At 35.6% G+C, this 25,322-nt stretch overlaps 1 protein-coding gene across 1 annotated transcript in view; it reads right to left on the reverse strand.

The window, feature by feature from the left end:
- LOC122805507 (transient receptor potential cation channel subfamily M member 2-like) overlaps positions 1-25,322 on the reverse strand; it is a 914,064-nt gene that overhangs the window by 621,976 nt on the left and 266,766 nt on the right. Inside the window, exon 8 of the mRNA XM_044075701.1 lies at positions 4,519-4,701. Coding sequence (XP_043931636.1) covers positions 4,519-4,701 — 183 coding nt within the window. The remainder of the gene's footprint in view (positions 1-4,518; positions 4,702-25,322) is intronic.

Here is a 25,322-nt window from a genome sequence, read left to right on the forward strand (position 1 = left end):
ATTACAGACATTGCTGCTTTGCATGCAGGAAGATACCCTTATAGACCAAGCTGAAGCTGAATTATTTTGCCTGTAAAGATTCTGAAAATTCTGATTTGGATTTAAAACCTAAAAACATTAAGACCAAATTACATCTTTAGTCAGAGGCTGATAGTTTCTAGTTCAGATGCTTAAGTGGACCATAGAGATGACAGTTTATGTATAGTTTTAAAAACTATTAGCAAACTGAATTATAATACAAACATAACTGCATATTGAATGGACATGCATTCTGAAAATGTTCAATATTTTGTTTTTAGTTCCTAGTGCAAGTTTTGTACTGTTTACATATTTATTTAAAAATAAAATGATTTAACTAATTTATTTCAAGTAAAGAGTCATATTACCTGACTTTGGGCGACTGCTCTGAACTAAATGCTACAAGTTAAGTACTTTAAAGGTTGGTTTGCTTTTACGGTAAAGAATAAGTTGTGCCTTCTCTTGATAGTTTTAACTAACTCATGGCAGCATACTATAAACTTAAAAAGGGAGGGCACTGGTGCTAGACAGTTACCATTTAACCCCCATTCTAGAAAATGTTGAGTGAGCACTGTGCAAAATAATTTTATTCATGTTTTAATTACTGTTCTGTTGGGAGGAAGGGGGGGTTATGAATGGATGGTAAGATTGCACTAGATAGCTCTAGGATTAGCCATAACAAATTTGCAGTGTGTTTGTTTAATGATGCCGACATATACATTACCAGGTACTTTAAAGAGATTCATATTCATGGACCATTCCTCCCAAACTATGTACCACCTTGCAGATGTTGTTTTATACAATGTGTGAGGATCATGATCAATGCCAGTATTAATATACGACTGCCATATGTACAGAATTAGAAAGCAATCTGCTTTTAGCATGTAAGAATGTCTGCCATATTGACCTGATTGCTTTTAATTATGAGGATGCTGATGTTCAAGCCGAATGCAATACACTCTTAGTGAGTAGCCAAGTAAACCTGGAGCCATAATATTAATTTTCTTTATTATGTTAATGACATGACAGTTTATGTATACTTTTAATGAAGACTGGAAAACTGAATCATATTACAAACAGCAGTGTTTATTGAACGGACATGCATTGTGAAATTGGGGTTCTTTATTCTCATTTTGAGTGGGTGGGTTTGAATAAATGGGGTAGGAGGTCCATCCTAACTTATTTAAAGTCATTTTGGAGTGTTTGAGTACCAGGACAATGAACATTTTGTGAATAATGATAAAATCTCTGCAGCCTATCTCGATGAAAAGTCCAAAACAGACAGTTTTTCTCAGAAAAGGTAAAACAACCATTTAAAATGATGGAAATAAAAATAATTTAGTTTTAGGAAAGATGAGCCCCACCCCCATCTCTGAGATGTGGGACTATACCCACATCCTCATCACGTTTAAACATTCAAAACCAAATTTGCTTCAGCTCAGAGAAATTATGTGCATCTTTAATGCAGCACTCTCAGATGCAAATGACTTATTATTATTATTATTATTATTATTGTTATTATTATTATTATTATTATTATTATTATTATTATTATCACTATTATCATTATTATTATTGTTATTATTATTATTATTATTATTATAATTATTATTATTATCATTATTATCATTATTATTATTGTTATTATTATTATTATTATTATTATTGTGTTCTCTTGCATGCAAAGTAGCCTGTTCCCTAACTGTGGGGGTCATAGGATAATAGGACTTATAAGGCAACTGAGCTTACCAGTACCTAACCTTAAACCTTGCCTCTGTTTTCCAAGAGGGCCAGGTCAGTCATACCAGGGGTGAAAATGTGAATACCCATCCAGTTGTCTAGCTCTTTTTTAAAGGAAGACATTGTATCACACTGCTTAACTTGGAAATGAAGTTTGTTCTAGAGGAGAGGTAGATGTTGCATGACAAATGTATCCTCGTCCTTGTCTTATTTATTTGTTGGAGTGGAGCTCTGGCCCTAGTGTTAGCTGGACTATTTGATTTTTGGAGATATAAGAGTTTTTGGCCTACACTTGGAATACCAGGCAGCTGGCATTCTCAGAGTTAGACATAAAATCAAAACTCCAGATGACCACCGTGGCTAAGAAAACAGATTTAATGTAGACAAGCGCCTTCATCTAGAACAGCTACGCTTTTTCAAATCTTCAATAAAATACAAAAACACATACTCATTTTATTGTCAAGTTCATCAATAAATCAATTAAAAAATAAATTAAAAATGCAACAAATCAATCACTCAATATTCAACACTACACTCATTTAAAAGTGACGATCATCTAGCTCAGGTTTAATACATATATAGTTATTTAATCCTGGGTATATATGAACTTGCAGCTTTAAAATCCACTTTAATTCCACGCGTTCTACTTTATTATTAAGATCCCCCCCCCCTTGTCACTGACAACAATTTGCAGAACTCTAAATCCAAATTTATGTACAGGAAATTCCATAATGTGTTTGGCCACGGCATTTAATTTATTATTATTTCTCACGTCATACATATGTTGGTATATCCTATTCCTCAGATGTTTCTGTGTTTTGCCTACATAAAAACACCTGCATCCTTTGCATTCTGCATATAAACTATATCAGTATGAGTTATTCTCATAGTTACAAATCAGACAGTGCACTCATTTGATCTACTGCATCTGAACATATAGAATTTACATATATTTTACTTAAATGACTTTACTACTGCCACTTGCCTTTTGCACATGTGCCCCAGAGTCACTAATACTGACCCTTATCAAATATCATAATTTTGGGTTGCCCTTTTTTTACTTAATAAGGAGATAAATGTACAGTTATGTACTAACATGAATCAGTGGAACAAGTCATCTCAGTATAAACCTACCAGAATGTAATACAATGGAAAGAAAGACAATAAGTTATAAATGACATTTGTAAGGAGAAATATAATGATTCTGATTATTTTTAACAAATCAAAAATGAAATATAAAATCTGTAACAAATTATAAGAATTTGTTATATATATTATCTTTCTAAGTTTTCATCTGAAATACAGCATAGGGTTTACTTGTGAAGTTGTTTCTAATACTTGGAAGGCAGGTGAAAGCAGGTGAAAAAGAACACCTGAAATCTGTCTAGTAGTGAAACAGCAGTAATTTGTGAGGAGCAGTGTGGATTCTGTCCTGGCCTTGGAAAGTGGATTAAATATTTGTCCTTGCATAGATGTGGGGTGATCATGGGAAGCTTGCCAGGAATGTTAACAGGTGATTATAGGGCTGTTGCTGATGCATATGATTCAGCACCATATGTGACGAGTGAGAGTTGCGCCAGCATTCTCAGCTGAACATGCTCAAGGTGAGACTTCAAGAGTGTGTCATGTCTCCCCCTCCTTCTTGTGCTTTCCATGAACAGGATATCAAAGGATAGCCAAGGCCTGGAAGGTATCTGGTTTTAGGAAATGAGGGTAGCAGTTTTGCCGTTTAGATGATGTTGCCCTATTAACCTCATGTTACTGTGACCTCCCGCATGACTAAAGTAGCTGGAGTGAAAATCAGCACTTCTGTATCAGTGGACATGATATTCCCTCAGAAAAAAGGGACTGTCGTCTGCAGCAGAATGGGAGATGGTACCCCAGACTGAGGAATTTGAGTCTTGTTCATATGTGAAGCTAGAGGAGGTCAAGAGATTGCCTAATGCATCTGAGCAGCAGTAACAGTACTATACATGTATTGTACTAGAATATAATGGAGACGTGAGAAATGAGTCATAGACTGACCAGTACAATAGGCAGTTCTGCCCTATGTCCACATGCTTTAAGTCATATATACACTAAAAACATATTGCATGTTCGTGGACAGAGTTGATTTACATCAGCAAATATACATTTAATCTAGCAAATATCCAAACAGAGGTATTTCTTCATTTAGAGATGTAGAGAAAAATAAAAATTGAGAAAAGAATCATTACCAAGGTTACTGACATTTCAGTTCTAATATTTTTGAGCCTGCTTGCACTGTTGCACTGTATGCAGTTTTTTTTAGTAACTACTTACATTTTAGCTTTTTTAAATATATATATATATATATATATATATATCTATACATATATATATATATTTATTTATTTATTTATTTATTTATTTATTTTTTTTTTTTTGGGGGGGGTTTGGATTATTTCTGGAAATAGGCAATGTGTCAGTGGGATTTTTCAGTGTAAAAAACAAGACATAAAAACTCAAAAGCAACTCGTGTGAGTGTATCAGCTACAGGTGTGGTAAACTATTTCAATTCATCATCCTTCTGAATAGATGCCTGTAATACAATATCAGTATTTGAGCATTTGATCATATGGTTAATAACAAGTCAGAAAAGAGACTAACGAAACAAAACTAATTGTTTAAAAGTTAAATTATGTCTACCATTATATATATATATATATATATATATATATATATATAATATATATATATATATATATATATATATATATATATCAAGTAATGCTCACTTACCATTTCAGCAAGCTTTATCAGTTTTTCTTCGCTGTTAGCAAATGGCTGCAGTTTATTTTTAATTTCTTCATCTGTAACTTGACTTTTATCCAGGCATTCAAAATGGGCAATAATGTTAGATATGCGTCCTGAATCTTCTACTACTATGCATGGTGTTTTCTTTTTCATTGATTCATATACTGTCTACAATTAGATAAAAATGCATGAGAACCATCATACCTTTTTCATTTTACTGTATTTAATTTTGTAAGTTAATCATATCAACAGAAATCTATACTTGTCAATAATTAAGCCACTGTTTATTCATAGTGCATATTTTCCTTGTGATATAAAACCAGCTTCTGAATTATCTCATATTCTAGCTGTTTTTATTTAAACAGTAGTTAGTTTAGTCTAATCCAGCCATCATTCAGAAACCTCTCCTTGCTGTATTATACTTCCAGCTTTACTTTCAGAAAGGAATTCTTTGTTTCATAACCTTTTTTATCTAAATGCAATTCCTAAACACTAATGTAAGAGTATGATGTCCTTATTTTTAAATATCAAAGGAACGTTCTTTCTAAAATACTTAAAGATAGCTAGGTTATTTTTAAATATCAAAGGAACGTTCTTTCTAAAATACTTAAAGATAGCTAGGTCCATTAGTATGGTTGGGTGAAGCCCTGACTATGACCTAGACAAATAGCTCAGGCACCTTCATGAGTCAGCATGGGGGAGGACAGCAGTGATTCAGCTTTGTCAGCTCACCTCTCTTCAGGGGAACGGGAGTGGATTGAATGGCAGGACAACTCATCCTACTATAGAATCCACAGAAATGACTGCTGATTCCATGAGGTGCTGACTTTAAAGGGCACAGGACTGTCTTCAGGGGCTAGGGGTTACATCACTTATGGAAATAAGCCAAATGCCATCATCGACACCCATTGCAGATTGAACCCTGATACAGTACTGGGCATGAGCAGTTATGGCCTTAGAGCTAAAACCTTCTGGCCCACATTTGTGATAACTCCTCTCTCTCCACTACTCAGCTCCTGAACAAAAGAAGAACAAATGGGTTTCTCAACTCCCGGGGAAATTAATTAGTTAATGCAGCAAGTGGAGAGAGAGGAAGCCTGATGGTCATTAAGGTAAGGGAGGAAAAGAATATGTATACATACTTGAAGAACAGGAATTATTATTTCACATGTTTCAGGACTTCTTCACCAGTTATATTGTGAACACCACTAATTTTTTTAAACAGTCTGTTTTTTTTCTCCAGCCATATGGAAAACCTTGCTCCCTGAACTCCTTTAATAAATTCCATAATGCAGAACCAATCTTACCAAAGAGAGGCACAAAGGTACCAACTCTATCTTTCTTCATAACATGGTAGACCCCAGTAGTAATACAGTCACATGGGTTTCACAGCAGATGTTTCATACATGAGCAATCAACATTCAGAATGTATACAATAAATGGCAAACTTAAGAGAAACAGCAACAAACAAAACTCATGCTTTTCTTCTTAAAGCATTTTTGCAGGATGGTAAAACCCCCTACGCCCCCAACATCAGCTGATATGTCCTGACATCCCTATATTTACTTAAATGTACTAAATCTAAGATCACTGCACCTCAGATAAAAGTGAATTGCCTGAGACACTGTAATCACATTCTTTAAACATAAAACAAACCAAATAACACATTTGTGATCACACATTATAATATCAATTACATATGACTTGCAATTAAGCCTAATACCCATCATGATTACCGTTTGCACCTTGAAATTGACGTCACTAATTGTGTGACGATATCCTGTATTCCAAACTGTGTTAACATTACTCTTTTCCTGCTTTATGGGTTATTATTATTATATTTTTTGCATTTATTGATATTATTCCAATTACAGCATTACTATACTCAAATGTGTTCTATTTTTTGCCTATACTTGCATCTTGTCTATATCAACTTTTAAATGGCCAGTTAATTAAATCCATACTAATCATTTACATTTTCTTACTATCACGTGTAAAGTTAAATGATAAAATATTTTTATCTAGTAGAAAAACTAATATATCTATATCTGGTGGCCGTTTTCTCTGAAGAATGCTTAGTTCTTCAAAGTGTGCTACTGTTTTGTTTGAACAAATACTTGCATTGCTGAATACTAGGTTTACCAAAATGGTAAATTGAAAATCATGTGTATATTCTAGGGACATGCTTTTTGTTATGGTCAGCACCTTTGTGTGTTAATGCTAACATTTTCTTAGATAACAAAAGTTTTTCCATTGGGGTGCAAGTGTTTGTAGGCTGATGTTGGAGAAAGGACTAGGTAAGGGAATAGGTTCAATGTTTGTTTATGCTAGTGTATGTGTAGTGTGGTGTGAGTGCCATGTGTAGTGGTACTACTAGGGAATTTTTTTGGAAGTTAATATGCTGAGATGGGTTTGGGGTAGCATATGTGAGTAAGGTGCTGAAGGTAAAGTTTCTGAAACTTTGTGACAAACTATGTCAATGCTAGAAAACTAACCCCTAATGACAACAGAATACCCCCTTCTATATCCTAGCAAAACAATCTATCAGAAGACAGACAGCCAAACTCTACAAAACTAAACAATTCTCCCATTAACACTCACTTAAACACTTCTGGCAAGAGATTACCATTTTTGGTCATAAAAACTCATCCCCTAACATCTCCCAAAACACTATACTCTATACACAAGGCCTTCTTCTCCTCCTCCAACTTCCTACAGGAATTTAGAAACCTCCACTTTCTCTTCATGCCATCCTTTGTTCATCTACCTCCATCAACTCCACTCTTCTTTCCATCCTTCCACTTTAAATAAAGCAAAACAAAATATATTGGGCCACTTCTTAAATAAATCTCACTAGATACTCCCACTGGTTCAGGCAACTTATGCCCATTGTTCATTTACCACTGTATAGAACACATAACATGGCCACTGCTTCACATCTATAAACTTTGCCCAGCCACAAAGTAAGTGTCAACATTATGGAAGAGTGCTATTGTAAAACCAATACCAAAGTAATCCAAACCTTCAAAATCTTCCACTTTTGCTCTATCTCTATTTAATCCACACTTGGGAAAATTTGAGAGAAGTTAATATATAATAAACAGTTCTCCTCTTTCTTATACAACACAGTCTCTGGTCAGGTAGAAGCACTAAGACAGCTCCCTGGACCCAGACAAATGAAACCCTATTTATCATGGGTAAGATCAAACTTAGTAGAAAACTGTTTATTAATATAACATTGGCCTCTGACCCGGTTGGATACTCCATTATCCTAAACCTCATGATAAACATGGGTGCTAGCCTCACAGCATCAGGACAGTCCCAAAGATTCCTCTACAACAGATCCTTTGGAGTTAAGATTATAACTTCATTTTAAAGTGAGGTACCACCATCAAAGGCATTCCCCAAGGATCTATGTTTGCCTTGCTCCTTTTCCCCATCTTTAGCAGCAAACTTCCTACCTACCTGCCCCATCTCTCAATCATTTTTGTACTCAGGTGATATGATAATATATAAGTATGTCTTACTCCTAGATAAACTAAATCAAGAAAATTCAGATTTTTTTCCTTGGAACGTTAATGCAAATATTTCTATACTCCTAAGAGACTTGGAAAAGTATTTCTGCATAAACGATGTAATGGTGGTGATGTAGTGGTTCAGAAAGAGGTTCTTGGGAGCATATAGTCTGGAAACCTAAGTAGTTGTTTCAGTAAAAATGAATTGAATAACACGCAAGCCTTTTATCAGGGAGAACATTTATAAAGATGTTTTTGATGAACTGGAGTAAAATAAAACATACTAAAGAAGTAAAAGTATTGATTTATTTAGTATTGATAGCCATTAAAAAAGCTGTAACAAGAACATGGAAAATCAAAGACAAACCATCTGCAGGTGAGGTGAAAAATTATTACAGAGATTCAAAATATGGAACTGAGAACTATAAGAGCCCAGAAACAGTTTTATGTATGAGATGTTGCATTTGAATATGATTATGAAGAAGATGGCACAGAACAAAATACTTAACCTCTTCATTTATAATAAATTAGATGCCAATACAAGGTGAATTTAACTCATTGTTCCAGTTAACACTTGCAGAAAGGTATAAATAGATTAATATTGTCACTAACTGACTCCTGATCTCAGTTCAGTTTGTAAATCATTAATTTGTATGTTTAACTTTTTTTTAATTGAATGAGTAGTATTAAATCAAACGTAGGATTAAAACTGAATAGAATAGTTGAGTGTGGTACTTGGATTTACATATTTAACAATGGCAAGTTATTAATAACTGAATGTAAGCACTGTCTGTTGGGAGGCTCCTTTATTAGCATTGTATAAATATATAATGATAAAATACAGCATTAGCAATCAGTGTTGAAATAACAAGTGCACCATGCTCTGGCATTGTACAGTTATGTCCTCTTGAAAATGTTATTAGTAGAAGATTGATATTGCATAAAAACAAACAAAAAAGAAAGAAAAGTAAGGGAACAATACAAAATAAAAAAATAAGAATAAAAAAGAATATTTATTTTAAGTTTATTTTCCAACCACATTGCAAATTATGTATAAACAGCTGATGCCCTGGTTCCATTAATGAAAGCAAAAATGAAATATATAATACAAGATGCAAGAAGTCCAAAAGAGCTGAAAATGAAGGTGTACAAACTGCAACTGATGCTTCTGTAATGCATACAAACCTGGGCAGTAAAAGTAGGACAGATAAATAAGCTTGAGGTGATGGAGATGAAGTGCCTGAGATGGGTAGAAGGAAGCACACTAGTCAACAAACACAAGAAATTACGAGTTAAAATGAGAGTATCCCCAGCTGCAGAGAAGATAAAGTAAAACAGATTATCATAGTTCAGTTGCATGTACAAGAAAAGCAGAAAATAATTAGGTAAAGTTGCTTTGAGACAGACAGGAAGAAATCAAGAGAAGATTATGCCAGGCAGCAAAGGAAGAGATGGATTGTATTACAGACACTTATACCAGTCAGGCATGACTGCCAAAGAAGGATAGTCGGGCTCAATCAAGTGAGGTGATAACCATTGATGTGCCTCCCTGCCCTCCTGGAAAAACTTAAAACTACAACAATCCCTACTGTGGAAACACAAAGACACAGGGTTAAGATAAGCCCTTTCGTTCCCTTTATTTGTCACAATGGAACTTCATCAGATCAAATATTAATCCCCTTCTTCCTTTTAATATGTACAACAATACAGTTACATCACTTTATTAATAAATTGAATTTCTGTCTTAAAGGTCTATACACTTAAAATTCATGATGTTTCTGTATACATCAGCTTAAAACATAAACTTTAACTTATACTCAAACTTTCAATAAAATATAATAAACAAGGAAAACAGTGTTTTTCCAAGGAAACAATACAATGTAAAATGTGTAAATAATGTAATATAATGTAGTATAACCTAAGCCGGTATTTCTAAATAATCCCCGGAACCTATTTAAACCATGTACACCTTTAATGATAGAAGACTAATAATAGATATCCTATAATTTATTCCTGGATATTCTGTTGCATTCAATAAGACTTGCCAGTATGTTTCTCTGTACTCTAAATAGGAGGACCAATTACCTCCACGTTCATTTCTGGAAACTTTTTCTAAGATACAAAATATGAATTTCTTGAAATTACTACACTACACATTATGTCTATATAGGGCATTAGTGTTATCTTTTTTCTTGACTGCATAATTATGTTGATATATTCTCTTTTTCTGAATACAAAAGAATATACAGGAATAAATTATAGGATATCTATTAGTAGTATTTTATAATTAAAGGCAGACAAGGTTTAAATAGGTTCCAGGGGTTATTTAGAAATACCAGCTTAGGTTAGACTACATTATATTACATTATTTACACATTTTACATTGTATTGTTTCCTTACTGCGGTGGTGGTGCTGCGGTAGCGTTGTCGCCTCACAGTTAGACGTTGCCCGTTCGATTCTCAGTTAGAGCGTCTTCTGTGTGGCAACATACGTGAATGGGTGTTCCTTCACTGAAGGTTGTGCGTTAGGCCCGGTAAGCCAGCACGTAAAAATCTACTACCAATTATTAGCGGACTGGAGTTCCGCTGTGGCGACCCCTAACAGGCAAAAGCCGAAAGACAAACAACAACAACAACATTGTATTGTTTCCATGGAAAAACAGTGTTTTGCTTTTTTATTTTACTTTAGTGAAAGTTTGAGTATAAGATTAAGTTTATGTTTTATGTATAAAGAAACATCATGAATTTTAAGTGTATAGACCTTTAAGAGGGGAATTTAATTTATTAATAAAGTGACGTAACTGGATGGTTTTACATATAAAAAGGAAGAAGGGGATTAACATTTTATCTGATGAAGTTTCATTGTGACAAATAAAGGGATTGAAAGTGTTTATCTTAACCCTGTGTCTTCGTGTTTCCACATTAGGGATTGTTGTGGTTTTAAGTTTTTGTTTGCCGTTCATTATTGGATATTACTTTTGGTCTTGGAATTATTTCTGTGAGCATGAGAAATGGGGTGAAGTTGTCAAATCTTTCCATCTGGTTTTTACTTTTAGCTATGGAACATGAAGGAGCCAGCAGTAAACAATTAATCCCTGGGATGACAATGCAAGTTTAACCCAGCTTATAGCATTGTTAAAACAATTTAACACTAAAATGGACACAGTTTTGTCACAGAATGTTTCAGTGACTTTAAATAAAAACAGTTTACCAAGTGAATTAAATGCAAGATTAAGTCCTTCATTGAACATAGTCTTGGTTCAACAATATTCGGAGTCTTTAACTCAAGGGAGTCAATTGATTGAACAACAGGTTGGCAATGGCACTACACGATTGGAGAATAGTGCCCCACCACCTATTAAAAATAGATTTTTTTTTACAATGGTTAAATAAAGACTTTGTACTTGGTGGTAAATATTTTACACGGGTTACTAACTGTAAAGAGGAGGCATTATACAGATTTAAACAGAAAACCTTTAACTAGAAAAATTGTTGAAGAAATAAAGGGGACTGCAGTTAGACAACCTCTTTTTTGAGGACTGTATTAGGTTGGGACAGGTATCTAAAGGACTGAGAATCTATAAGTTCCTGAATAATATTCAGAATGACTCCCTCCTACATCATGAACTGCTTGAATTATTTGACTGCACAGGATTGGATTTTATGAGACTGTTAATTAGGGACAGTCAGCTGACTATGGCTGTCTTGAAAGAAGAAATTCTTTCACTACAGCAAGAAATTACAACAGATTCTTTTTGACCTCAAGGAAGGATTTTACAAGGGTGTTTTCTCTAGAATAGAATAGCATGTAGAAATGATAAAGAAAAGGAAGGAGAAGAAACTTAAAAGAGACAGAGAAGAACACAAGCAAAAAGAGGTGTATCACTTAACAAAGAGCCAAATAGATCATAGAGTATCTTTTGTAGAAATGGAAGAGATGGTTATCCAACAAAATCCCCCTGCACTGGAAGAACAGGAAGTTTTCTCGGAACAGGTGAAAACTAACTCATGACAGGATTTTTCTCCCCCAGTAAGGAGATTGGTGAGACTAAGGGACAAGAGTGCAGTGCAGGCACAGCAAGACTCAAAGAATCAGCTAAATGACAGATATCAAATGAGGGGTCAATGGAGGAGAAAAGGGAAGACTGGCTCATTATCAGCGGTAAGGGACATTCAGAATTACTTTCTAAATATAGTTATGGAATAAGACAGGTTACCAATTTATAATTACAGTAACATGAGAATAAGTGAAAAACATGGAGTATTGCTTTCCAGGGGTTAGATTATTTTGGATATAAAAATGTTTGCAAGAAATATTAATTTAAAACTGTTGTTTGACAATGGAGTTGGTGTTGAGAATTTTTCAACAGGACTTCATAGGAACAGTACCTACAACCCCCTTTATTGCCCCCTGCTGCTTTGTTCAGAAAGTTATGTGAATTAGAAATGTATATACTAACAGTAACAAACTGAAATGTTACAATTTGAATAGAGAAGAACATGAAGCATTATTTGAACTCACTAATAATAGTACAGTCAGGATTATGAAACCTGACAAGGGGGGAGGGGTTGTAATTATGGACCAACATGATTATAATGCTAAAATGCTTGAATTCCTGTATAATTGTGAATATTTTACAACAGCTTCTCTGAATGAAATTAATATTTTTAATCACAGAATAGATTGGATACTGGAAGCATTATTTCAGGAATATCACTTTAGCAAGGAATAAATTAAATATTTGAAAGTACTGAATCCACTAATTCATTCTTTTTTTTTTTTTTGGTATCCCAAAAATATATACATCTATAGTGGATCCACCTATGAGGCCTATAGTGGCAGCAGGAGGCTCTAATACTGAGCCTATAGCCAAACTCATAGATTATCATTTAAAGGAATTTTTTAAGGGGAAAGACCAGGTACCAAAACTCATGGCATCTGTTAAGATGCCTGGCTGAAAGTGGCTATAAAGATAATATTATATTTCTTAGTATAGCTATAAAAGATTTATATATGACTATTCCACATGACAAGGGTATGGAGTTTTTATTGAAGCCTTGAATTTAGGCACAAACATCTCGCAAGATTCAATCTATGTTTTATCAACCTTGATGGAAATGGCCTTGAGGAATAACTTCATCTGGTTCCACTTTAAGCAAATTAAGGGAGTAGCAATGGGAGCAGCAGCAGCTCCAGTTTTCCAAATATCATACTATGGTTGTGGGAAACTAGATTTATTTTTTAGTCAGAATATCAGAAATTAATTTATAAATACTACAGGTTTTTGGATGACATTCTAATTTTATGGGAATGTGATATTAATAAAATTCCTCAATTTGTAGAGTATATTAACAACACAACTAATTTTTTGAGTTTTACATATATTGTAGAAGAAGAATGTTAAGCCGCGGTGGTGCAGCAGTTAGCATTGTCACCTCGCAGCAAGAGGTTCTCCCATTCGATTCTCAGCTGGAGCACCTTCTGTGCAGAGTCTGCATGTCCTCCCCATGGTTGAATGATGTTAAAGACATGCAGGTAGGTGCGAGCATGAATGGGTGTGCCTTCATTGAAGGTTGGGCATTGGGCTGGCAACTCGGACCATAAAAATCCACTGCCAATCATGAGCGGACTGGAGTTCCACTGTAGTGACCTCTAACCGGGAAAAGCCGAAAGTCTGTAGAAGAAGAGTGTTGTCATTCTTTGGATATTCACATTTACAAAAATAAGGAAATTAATTGTTTTGAACCATCTATTTATAGAAAACCTACCTATTTCAATAGTTTCCTACATTCTGGAAGTAACCAGCCACAATGGCAAAAAAAAGGAATCTAGTAAAGGGTCAGAATATAAGATTGTCAAGGATAATTATGGGCAAGAACTGATTACTAAAAGAACTAAATGCACTAAAAGACATGTTTATAGAGAGAGGATATCCAGTACCTTTGCTAGATCAACAAGAGGCCTTTGTGCTAGAGAATAGAACTAATACATATGCTCCCCTTTTGAGGTATCCTGATAGTGGCTATACAAGGAACAAGATGGAAGTTTTAGATTGTACCTGTTGTGTGTTGACATTTGACCAATACTTCCCAAGTATTAGACGTATTATAGAAAAAAATTGGAGTGGAGTATTTGGAACATTTGGATTGACTGAAAAACTAGGACAAACTCCTAAAATAGTGTTCAGAAAGGGAATGAATTTGAAGAATATTTTTGAGAAAAATAGAAGGAATACTAGTATCCCACATGGGAAAATGAGAAAATGTAATGCTTCTACACAATGTAGATACATTTACGAAACTAACAATATGGTTATAGGACAATATAATAGGTATTATCAGTACAGGGCAATTTTGATTGCATTACAAGGAGAGCAGTGTAAGTGGCCCAGTGTTTACCATGCACTGCTTTTTATATAGGAAAGATGGAGAAACAAATAAAACAAGAATATACCAATATAATTATGCAGTCAAGAAAAAGATGACACCAGTGCCCTATATTGACATAGTGTGAAGTGTAGTCATTTCAAAAAATTTATATTTTGTATCTTAGAAAAAGTTTCCACAAATGAACGTAGAGGTAATTGGTCCTTCTATTTAGAGTACAGAGAAACATACTGGTAAGTCTTATTGAATGCAACAGAATATCCAGGAATAAATGCTAGGATATCTATTAGTAGTCTTTTATCATTAAAGGCGGACAAGATTTAAATAGTTTCTAGAGATTATTTAGAAATACCAGCTTAGGTTACACTACATTATATTACATTATTTACACATTTTACATTGTATTGTTTCCTTGGAAAAACATTGTTTTAGCTTGTTTATTTTACTTTATTGAAAGTTTGAGTGTAAGTTTAAGTTTATGTTTTATGTTTAAGCTGATGCATACAGAAACATCATGAATTTTAAGTGTATAGACCCTTAAGATAGGAATTTAATTAATAAAGTAACGTAACTGGATGGTTTTACATATAAAAAGGAAGAAGGGGATTAACATTTTATCTGATAAATTTCCATTGTGACAAATAAAGGGAATGAAAGAGTTTATTTTAACCCTGTGTCTTCGTGTTTCCACAGTAGGGATTGTTGTGGTTTTGAGTTGTTTGCCATTGAGTCCACCTGGAAAAATCAGTGAGGGGGAATGATAATAATGAGGAATGACTGCAGACAAGTCTGGCAAGGGAAATCTTGGACATTATGCACTTTATTGTCATATGGATATCATGTTGCTCTTGGGCCTCAGTTTTGTTATTTCTTCTTTTATTTGGAATATTATAGTTTTGCTTTTCTATTTTTTTCAGTCGTGTGATTTTTTTTTTGTTGTTGTTGTTTTGGAAAAGTGGACTGCCTCACCACTTTTTAAATCTAAATATGATAAGCCATCCTATTAAAAAGAGAAATCTTTGGAAGTTTTTGCAAAAATATTAAAGTTTATTCTACGTGTTCAGGAGATTTATTTATCATCAGATAAGCACCGTATTATTTAAGAATACATGTACAGGTGTTCATTAATTTAACAAATAACAAAGCACTTGGGGTCACCCTAATGCTACATCATGATGCATGTGAATTTCTTAGAAGGATACTTAGTGGAGAATTATTATACTGAAACCTGCAAAGGACAATTTTTACCTTTAATATTATCAAACTGTATGCACCAGTTTCTGGGCTAGTGTACATTTATTTCTCATCTTCTTAACTGTTTTCAGAAGTTGGGTTCATACCTTTTATTTCTTTGTGATGACCTTAACATACACATTTTTCAGCTTATAGACTATTGGAAATATAAATGTTCACATCTTTCAAAACAGAATACAGATATTTTGATATGAAATATAAGAAGCCTGCCAGACTGGACTATATCTTTTTCCCTACAAAAAGAGTAAAGAAAAGGGGGCAAATGAACATCTTTGTGCATTCTATATCAGACTGTGTTTTTTTATTTTACAAGTTTAAAAATAAGAATTAGAATTTGTCTTAAGGTTTTTGAGCATTATTTTTCATTGAGTAAGGCCAAAATTAAGGAATTCTAGCAAGACAATTGAGTGAATTCAAGAAGCTACCGGTAACTGTACGCCTCCCTGTACACATCATGATAGCTTTCCCCAATTCAGCAATTGCATTTAATAGTGCTGGATTGTCCTCTAACACAAAGACATGCAGCATGGCTTTCTGAATTCTAATGAGGCACTATGCGGGGACATATCTAATTAGCCATGTGCTCTATCCCTGGAACTGTCTCCAGGAAGCATCTACATGGTCGAGCAGATCAAGAAATCATTCAGCCATGTAAATCAGCACAGCCATGCCCACCACATTGCAGTACTGACCATGGCCAGAAGACCATGTTCAACCATTTAACATGAACATGGTGTCAAGGAACCACAAGATACCAGGGATTATTCTTAAAGTGACAAAATGGCACTAACAGTAGTACAGAGTTCAAGGGGACGTTAACAACTAGACACCAGGGCTTACTCTTTAAATTGCCATAATTACACCAATGGCAGCACAGGATGGGGGTGGGGGAATACACTAGACACCAGAGAATACTCTTTACAGTACCATAACAGCACCAAAATCATAACAGAGATCGGGGCTATAATGGTACCAACATCATAACAAACATCAGAGGGTGGGGAGGTATAATAAACCAATAGAACCTAATAGATATGTGCTGTAATGACACTTCAACTATTATGGGGGTAAGAGGAACCATGGGAGGGAAGCTAAGATGGGACAGGTTCAGAGAATGGTGTGTTTGTGTGTGTGTGTGTGTGTGTGTGTGTGTGTGTGTGTGTGTGTGTGTGTGTGTGTGTGTGTGTGTGTGTGTGTGTGTGTGTGTGTGTGTGTGTGCCTTATTTAAAAACTTGTGTTAAGAGAGAGTTAACTTCAAAGGGACTACCACCTGCATTATGAAAATTCAGAGACAACATACATGATGATTAATCTTACTACCTTACTGTGGCTAACATTTGCATGCACCATTGCAGATGTGAGAAGGTCCTTTCTAGCATGAACCAACGCTTTAATGAATTCCCCTAAAGAAGCTCCAGACCTAATAGGCTTACTCATAGGTTCATAGGTGTGTATTAGGCGAATGGCCCTGTGGCCTTTACAAGCCTAGCCATAGGATTACCCTGGTATTGTGCCACCTGACCTTAGTTCTCAGTGCCTCCATCAAGTAGAGCCACTGGAGTAATCCCAGGGTGAACTTTATATTTCCCATCCACTCATCAATATTTCTCTTGAAGAGGGTCAGCGAGGTGCTCTGCTTGACATGTATGGGAAGACTATTCCATAGCATGGGCAGTCTCTGGGTTATGAACGTATCCCTCCAGTATGTTCTGTTGATTGTAGCAATGAGGTTGAGGTCTCTGGAGCATGTGCTGTGGAGGGATTGGGATTTCTTCAAATGTAGCATTTCTAACAGGGCTGGGTCGGACATGGCTTTGTAAGTCAAGCAAAGACTGCCACTAAGTAGGCAATATGAGACAGAGAATAGTTGATTTTTTTGAGTCTGTCCATATAGGACAAATGTTTAAGGCCTAGGATCCTCTTTGTGAGGTACTTTTGTGGCCTCTCCAGTTGCTGCAGGTGTCTAGTGAGATACATGCCAAATGGGGCATTATACTCGATGAGTGGCCTAATAAGGGAAGAGTAGAGGAAGACAATGACCTCTTTCTTCCTGGATGCAAAACCCTTGGAAATGAAATGTGCCACATAGAAGGACATTCCGACCACAGTAGCAACGTGGTGGTCAAAGGAGAGGTTACTGTCAACCTGTGTCCCCAGATCTCTTATAATACCTTCAGTGTTCAGTGAGCTCTCATCAATGTGGTAATTAGTGGGAACTGACTTTTTCCCAGAGGGGATGATGACGCATTTTTTGGCATTAAGCTTAAAGCCATGGTTTTGACAACAGTCAGTGGTTTCAGTGAGGCCTTTCTGTAGGATGTCTACATTAATCGTGGAGTTAATAATGGCTCCCAGCTTGCAGTCGTCTGTGAATCTGGTCTGCCAGAGTCCCTCCATGCTGACCTGGACTTCTGAGAAGTAGATGCCAAACAGGAGAGGACCCAGGACCAATCCCTGTGTGACTCCACTCATGACTGGTTGGCATTTCTGACTTGGAGTCCGCTACTTTCACAAAAGTAGGGTGATGGGAAGTATACAGGGTGGTACACAACTCAAAATGGTATAACCCACACAGTATATGATTCTCACACACATGCACACACACACACACACACACACACACACACACACACACACACACACACACACACACACACACACACACACACACACACACACACACACACACATATATACTTACTTGCCAGTATTGAGATTAGAACCCCTGCCTATCTAGTTATTTGTACTATAGTGTTAACCAGTTATCGCACATGCTACAGAGAGTGATTAAAAAGTGTGATGAAATGGACAAGTCTATCCATGGTGTCTCTTAGATCCTTCCTTTTTTAAATTTTTCCAATGGGTTTTCTATCTCCTCATCCAGTTTTGCCAAAAAATAAACAAATAAATAAAAATAAACAGAATAAATAGTCTCAACAAAATACAGGTAAATAGACATTTAAGAAGAACTGACAAGGAAGTTTCAAAAATGACAAGGAAGTTTCAAAAAGAAGTCTTGAACCTCCCAAAACCAAGGGCAGTACAACACATCTGAATGATTATTCAAGAGACATGTGAACCACTCCCACACTAACCCATTTTTTCTTCCAGAAAATCAAAATCTCCATTTTCCTGTTTGTCAACAGATAGTTTCAGACAAATGGGTCCTGAAAATCATTCATCAAGTTTACAGATGGCAGTGGGAGGAAATTTCTACTTTCCAGGGGGTCATTCTTGACCCTCCAGATTAGACTCCACTGGTTCCTTATTATATGTTGTCCCAAGGAGTGATATAACCATTTCCTACTTTCCAGGTGGGGAAGGGTTTTTATTCAGGGATGGTCCTAGTGCCAAAGAAAGGAAATTCTTGGAGACTAGTTCTGGGTCTTCATTTTCTAAACCTGTTGTGACACTTCACAACCTGTTACCTCTTCTTCCTCTTTCAGGTTTCCTGGCAATGCTAGGCTTAAAAGATGCTTATCATCCCATCCCTGTTCACCTAGACTGCAGATGTTTCTTAAGATTTTGTCTATCTCGATCACATTATCAATTCTGTACCTTACTTTTGGACTATCCACTGCACCAGGAGTGTTCACAAAGTGTCTGGCTCCAGTTATAGCTCATTGTAGGCTCATTGTAGGCTAAAAATTATCTACATGTTTCCATATTTAGTTAACTTGCTTATCTTTGCAGAGTCTTTGTCAAAGTGTGAGGAATTTCTGTCTTGGTTGAGAGATCACTTACACAAGTTGGGATCCCAAGAGCTCATTCAAAGGTCTTTATTGACTCCTTTACACACAATTATGTTCCCGGAATGTCAGCTGGACACATCAGTTCAAAGAGATTTTCTTCCACAGGAAAAAATAAATCTTTATCTAGACTTTAATCACTGGGAGGGAATACATCAGGATTTTGAGTTTCATGGTATCTGTGGTTCTCATGATACCCCTGGCAAGACTCCATGTTCGACACTGAGGTAATCCCTGGGGTATATCTGTGATCTCCCATGTGAGATAGATACAGTGGTTTCTAAAATCTCTTGTGTTCCAGCATCAACATCCTCTATCATTTCAAATCCCATTGGTGGGGTTTGTCAGAAGAGAAATCTTTTGGTGGAGACAACATATGTCCTTAAAACCACATCTGCCTTTATCCCTTCCTGCTTCACAGCAGTCATTCATAAGTAAGTTTCAGGCTTTGCTCGGGGAGTAGTTTCAGGAGGAATAAAGTGCAGAGGGTGTGGGACACCGAGGACAGATGCAAGCACATAAATATGAAGGAGATGCTTGCCCTGATCAAGGCACACAACTCAACTGGCCAGATCAAGGTAGGCTGTATGAACCACCTTGCCTTCATCCACAGCTCTGTTGACTGTCTGAGTGCTGGGAGGTAAGAGGAGAGGGTTGTTGGTGTACATGAGGCAGTTGCTACATTGCCTCAGGATGCCCAAGTTCACCAGGTTAATAGGAGACAGCACAGAGAACTGACTTTTAGACATGCCTGGAGGGGTGAGCATTAATAATAAGTACTGGAGCTGTTTCCTTGTAGAATGTTTAGTGCTGATAGCACTTTTGTGTGCTACAATTATTGCTACAAGAAGTCTGATAAAGTGCTAGACTAATAAGCTAGTAAAAGTGCAGGAGAGGAGAAAACTAGTAGATCTAAGGGAAAAATTGAAGAGCAGACTTTGGCACCACTCAGAAGCTTACAAACAGTCCTGGATACAGCAAATCTGTATCTGGACTAGATTAGTTACAGGAAAGGTGGGAAACAAACCCAAACGTAGGCTTTTAAACCATAAAGTTGAAAGAGATGGAAATAATTCCCAAATGGCCAATAAACTACAATTTCTGGGCCAGAATCCACTCCTCTTGTGGTAGATAGGCTACCGAGTGCTTACCACTCCCACTGATAAGGTGGAAAGGCTTCCCTCCAACACAGAAAGGCTTGGGGGGCTCAGAAGCTTACATACAGTCCTTGATACAGCAAATCTGTATCTGGACTAGACTAGTTACAGGAAAGGCGGGATAAGCACAAACATGGGCTTTTAGACCAGAAAGCTGAAAGAGATGGAAAACTGCTCAAATGGCCAATAAACTACAATTTCTGGGCCAGAGACCACTCCTCTTGTGGTAGATGGCTACCTAGTGCTTACCACTCTCATTGAAAAGCTAGAAGGCTCCTCTCCATCACAGAAAGACTTGGGGGGGCTCAGAAGCTTACAAACAGTCCTGGATACACCAAATCTGTATCTGGACTAGACTAGTTATAGGAAAGGTGGGAAACATGCGCAAATGTGGGCTTTTAAATCAGAAAGTTTAAAGAGCTGGAAAAAAACTGCCCAAACGGCCAATGAACTACAATTTCTGGGCCAGAAACCACTCCTCTTATGGTAGATAGGCTACCTAGTGCTTACCACACCCACTGATAAGCTAGAAGGCTTTGCTCTAAAACAGAAAGGCTTGGGGGCTCAAAAGCTAACAAACAGTCCTGAATACAGCAAATTTGTATTTGGATGAGACTAGTTACAGGAAAGGCAGGAAACAAGCATAAACATAGGCTATTAAACCAGAAAATAGTCAGCCTTGCAAGTCTTGAACCCAGGACCCTGCACACCATAGCCACAGCAATTAATTATTGTTAATACATTTTAGAAAGTAAGCCAGTGCTAGAAATAATAAAAAAAAAATGCTAACTAGAAGCCACAACCAGGAGTCATCTATAATATAAAATATATTATTTATTTATGACCATTTATTTATGACCAAACTGATTAAGTGCTTTCGTCCTGAACACAAACAGAACTTCATCAGAATCAAACCATATCATGAAAATGGCCTTTTTATACAAAACCAATTAATTAGCCACTTATCCAATTAACCTAGAACAGTGGGAAAAAACATTACACAGTGTATAATGAAATTCAAGCAAAGCCTGTCTGACAAAATACAAAGCATACAACTTTTAAAACTTTCAATTGATTAAAAGTCATTCACCCTCATAATTAAAATAGGCTGTATAGAAGTATATTCATTTAAACCTGGATAAGAGTTTGATTGTAATTGTAACTGCCATTTTAATTTTTTATTTTCTAGCAACACTTTGGTATATCCACCCCTTGGATTACAGCTGACTGAGTCAATAATAGCAAAAGAAAACTTAGTAAATGAGGAATAAACAATTGAATGTTTATATAAGGCATTATTTTCTTTCTTGTTCTTAATATCATAAAGATTTTCATAAATATGTCTATGTAAAGTTCTCTCTGTTTTACCTACATAAAAACCTGAACATCCTTCATATAAAGCAATGTATACAACCCATTTAGTTAAACAATTACCTTTTGCAAAAAACAACTTTGATCTTAGGGTATTGATTAAAACAACTTCCTCCTTTTCACATATATAAGGGCATTGACTACAAATTCCACATTTGGTAGTAAAACTGTTACCCTATCCCATTTTCTCATGTTAAAATTACCTTTATCAAAAAAGTCTTTAAAATTTTTTCCAGTCAACAAAGGTTATTTTCCAATTATCCGAATAAAGTCGGGGTTGGTTTTGAAAATACTCCAGTTATTCCTAAAATTATCTTTAACTATTGATGTTTGGAATATTTTAACACCATGGCATTCACAATTTTTTCTTCTGGGGTTTCTCCTTGTTCATCTTTGTTAACCCCCTGTTGTAGGCCTACCCCAACAGGGATAAATAGTTATTTCCCCATTCACCCTAAGCATATTCCCTACTACTCTTAACCAAGGGAAAGGGTAATTTCTATCTAAAAACATTTTAGTAACCTTATCACATTCTATTTCCAAGTCAGCCTTATGTGAAGTCATCCTAGAAATTCTAATATATTGTCCTTTGACAAGGCTTTTTTTCTGACTAAGTAGATGAAAACTGTTAAAATCCAAATAAGAATTGCTGAATGTTGCCTTCCCATAGATTTTTGATTTAAACCCACAAGAGGTATGTTCAATGAATGTATCTAAGAAATTAATACCCTCCCTATGAGTAAACACCAACAATTCAGATGAATTATTCAAAAATGTAACCAAATGGTGAACATTCTCTTCCAAACCTTTCCATAGGATAAATATACCATCCAAAAAGTAAACAGAGAGAGCTATATGTTGAAATAATGAAGAATTGAATACACAATGTTTTTCCCAAGCCAAAATAACTATGTTTGCATAAATAGGGGCACAGGAGGCTCCCATGGCCACTCCCTTATTTTGTTGGAAGAACCCCCCCTTCAAAACATATACAATTATTATCCATAACTACAGACATCATTTCCTCTATAAGCCTGATATATTTCCCAAAAAAGGAGGGCATATTTGTTCAAACAATCAAAAAGTGAATCTAAGCACTTGTCCCATGGAATGGATGTCAAAAGATCTTTAAAGTAAGCAGTGAGGAAAATCAGGTCTTTGGACCAAATGTCCTTTTTCAATCTCCCTAAAAAATCCCAACAGTCTATAAGGATATGGGGGACCTGTATATAAATGGGTTTGAGCCACCCATCTATACATACTGACCAAGGTTAGGTTTTAGAACCATTGGCCACCATGATAGGCCTAAAGGGGGAGGGTTCTTTAACATTCTTATGAATTTTAGGGATGCCAAAAAAGGTGGGAGCCCTGGGGTTATTAACTTTCAAACAGAATGTGCTCCCCTAGATATTCTCTCCTCTAAAAGAGAATCAATTCTCTGATAGGCTATATGAATCTCATGTTTTGAAACCAGGGAATAAATATCTAAATCAAATAGCAATTTAAACTTAGCATTAGAAGAATCCAAAGTATTAAACAAAACCATCCCTCCTGTCTTATCCAGCTTCATAATTCAAATTAAATTATCTTGCCTTAACTGGTTCAATAAAGTACATTCTTCCCTAGATGAATTGTGGAAATGAGTCCCCCCCCCACTACTAAGGGACTCAAGTCCATCGCTTACTGCTTTCTCAAATGTCTGTAAAGTTGTAATGAGTGGAGAATTGAATGAACTTTTCTTCTTAGAATTATTGGTCTTTCTTTATGCATCTTTTCCTTCATTGTCTTTGAACTAAATAGATAAAGTAATATTCCTCAAAAATAACTTAAGTTTAATAAGAGTATCCATTACATCAATTTTTGTGTAGGATATACATTTCACACCCTTCTGAAGTAAAGAAGAATGTTTTTCAGTAACACAATGTTCTGTAAAATTGTAAATGTGAAAACCCTGAAAAACAAACTCTATCCCATCCAGTCACTATATCAGAATTTTTGTTGCCTTATTTCCATCTGTTGGGGTGGTAAACATAAGTCTTCCTCCCTCCTTGTGAATAATTCTGGTGATATTGTTTCTTTTTCCAATGGTTATTCCCAGCAGAAAAACCCTGGGTAACCTTTTCCTTCCCATCTGGATGTTTACTTGGTCTATTCTTTTCTTTATAATCCCTTTTAACTTGTCCATATTTTTTACTATTTATTTCTTTTTTAATAACATAAGCTTCATGTCTAGCATATTGTCCTAAATTCCTCTCCAACTTCCCTTCTTTCTATTTAAAACAATTATTGCATTTCTTTTCCACTTTAAAAATAAATTTGTTATAATACCTTTCTCAATGTTCAAATATCAGATCATTCCTAATTTTCACATTCAAATTTTCTACTTCTTGTAAAAGGTGATTAATACTTTCTACGTTAGATTTTATAAGCATGCATTAATTCAAAACCATGTCTGTCAAACATTTGAACAAATTCTTTAAACATTTTATCATCATACCTTAAGCCAAAGGGAAATTTAAAAACTCTTAGTCCCTGTGGGACAATGTCCAATTCAATAAATTTCCTAATATTCACTGTCCATTTGTAAAGTCTTGATTTTCAAAAGCTTTTTTTTCTAAAGTATTAATCATATCTTTCAATGTACAGTCGTAGTTAAATTTGCTTCAACTTGCTCATTCAGTTGTTCAAAATTAAAATCCCTCCTAATTCTTCAAACTGCACAGAATTAGTTCTACTGTTCATACTGTTTTTGTTTATCAAACCATTCCCCCCATAGCACCAAAAACTGGTGCATATATTTTCTTAGGCACAGTACCTTTTCTATGTTGAAATGAGGTGTCTGAAGAGGAAACAAGCACAGGAAAGTCATTATGTGGCTCCAGAAGGGTTCCATTTATGTTCTGTTTTAATATTTCAGCCCTACAGCTTTCCATTTTGGCATTACATGCACCATCAGAAACTCCTAGAAAGTAGGTGGGACTTTCTTTCTCATTTAAATTATTTCCAGTGTGACATCCTCCATTTGGAGCTAATGCTGTACTGTTTCCTGTTCCTTCACCACTTTTAAATGGCAAACTCCCTTGTCTTCTATTCGGAGCTGACCCAAAATATTTTGCACCACTTCCTGCCATCAGAGTATTACCTCTGCTGTTCATAGGGAAAAAGTGTTTAGAATATTTGCCTGTACTGGTAATTGGACTGTTGTTATTCTGAGATAATAGCTCAAAAATTAAAAAACTGTGTAAGTTCACCCTTCATAATCGCCACTTCAGAGCTTAACATATTAGCTTCTTCCCTTTGTACAGGTGAAAACAAAGAGGACATTTCATCTAAAGAATCCATTTCTGGCTTCAGTA

Source organism: Protopterus annectens, chromosome 6.part1, assembly GCF_019279795.1.
Source record: "Protopterus annectens isolate FY-2018-M chromosome 6.part1, PAN1.0, whole genome shotgun sequence".
Lineage (NCBI taxonomy): Eukaryota > Metazoa > Chordata > Ceratodontiformes > Protopteridae > Protopterus > Protopterus annectens.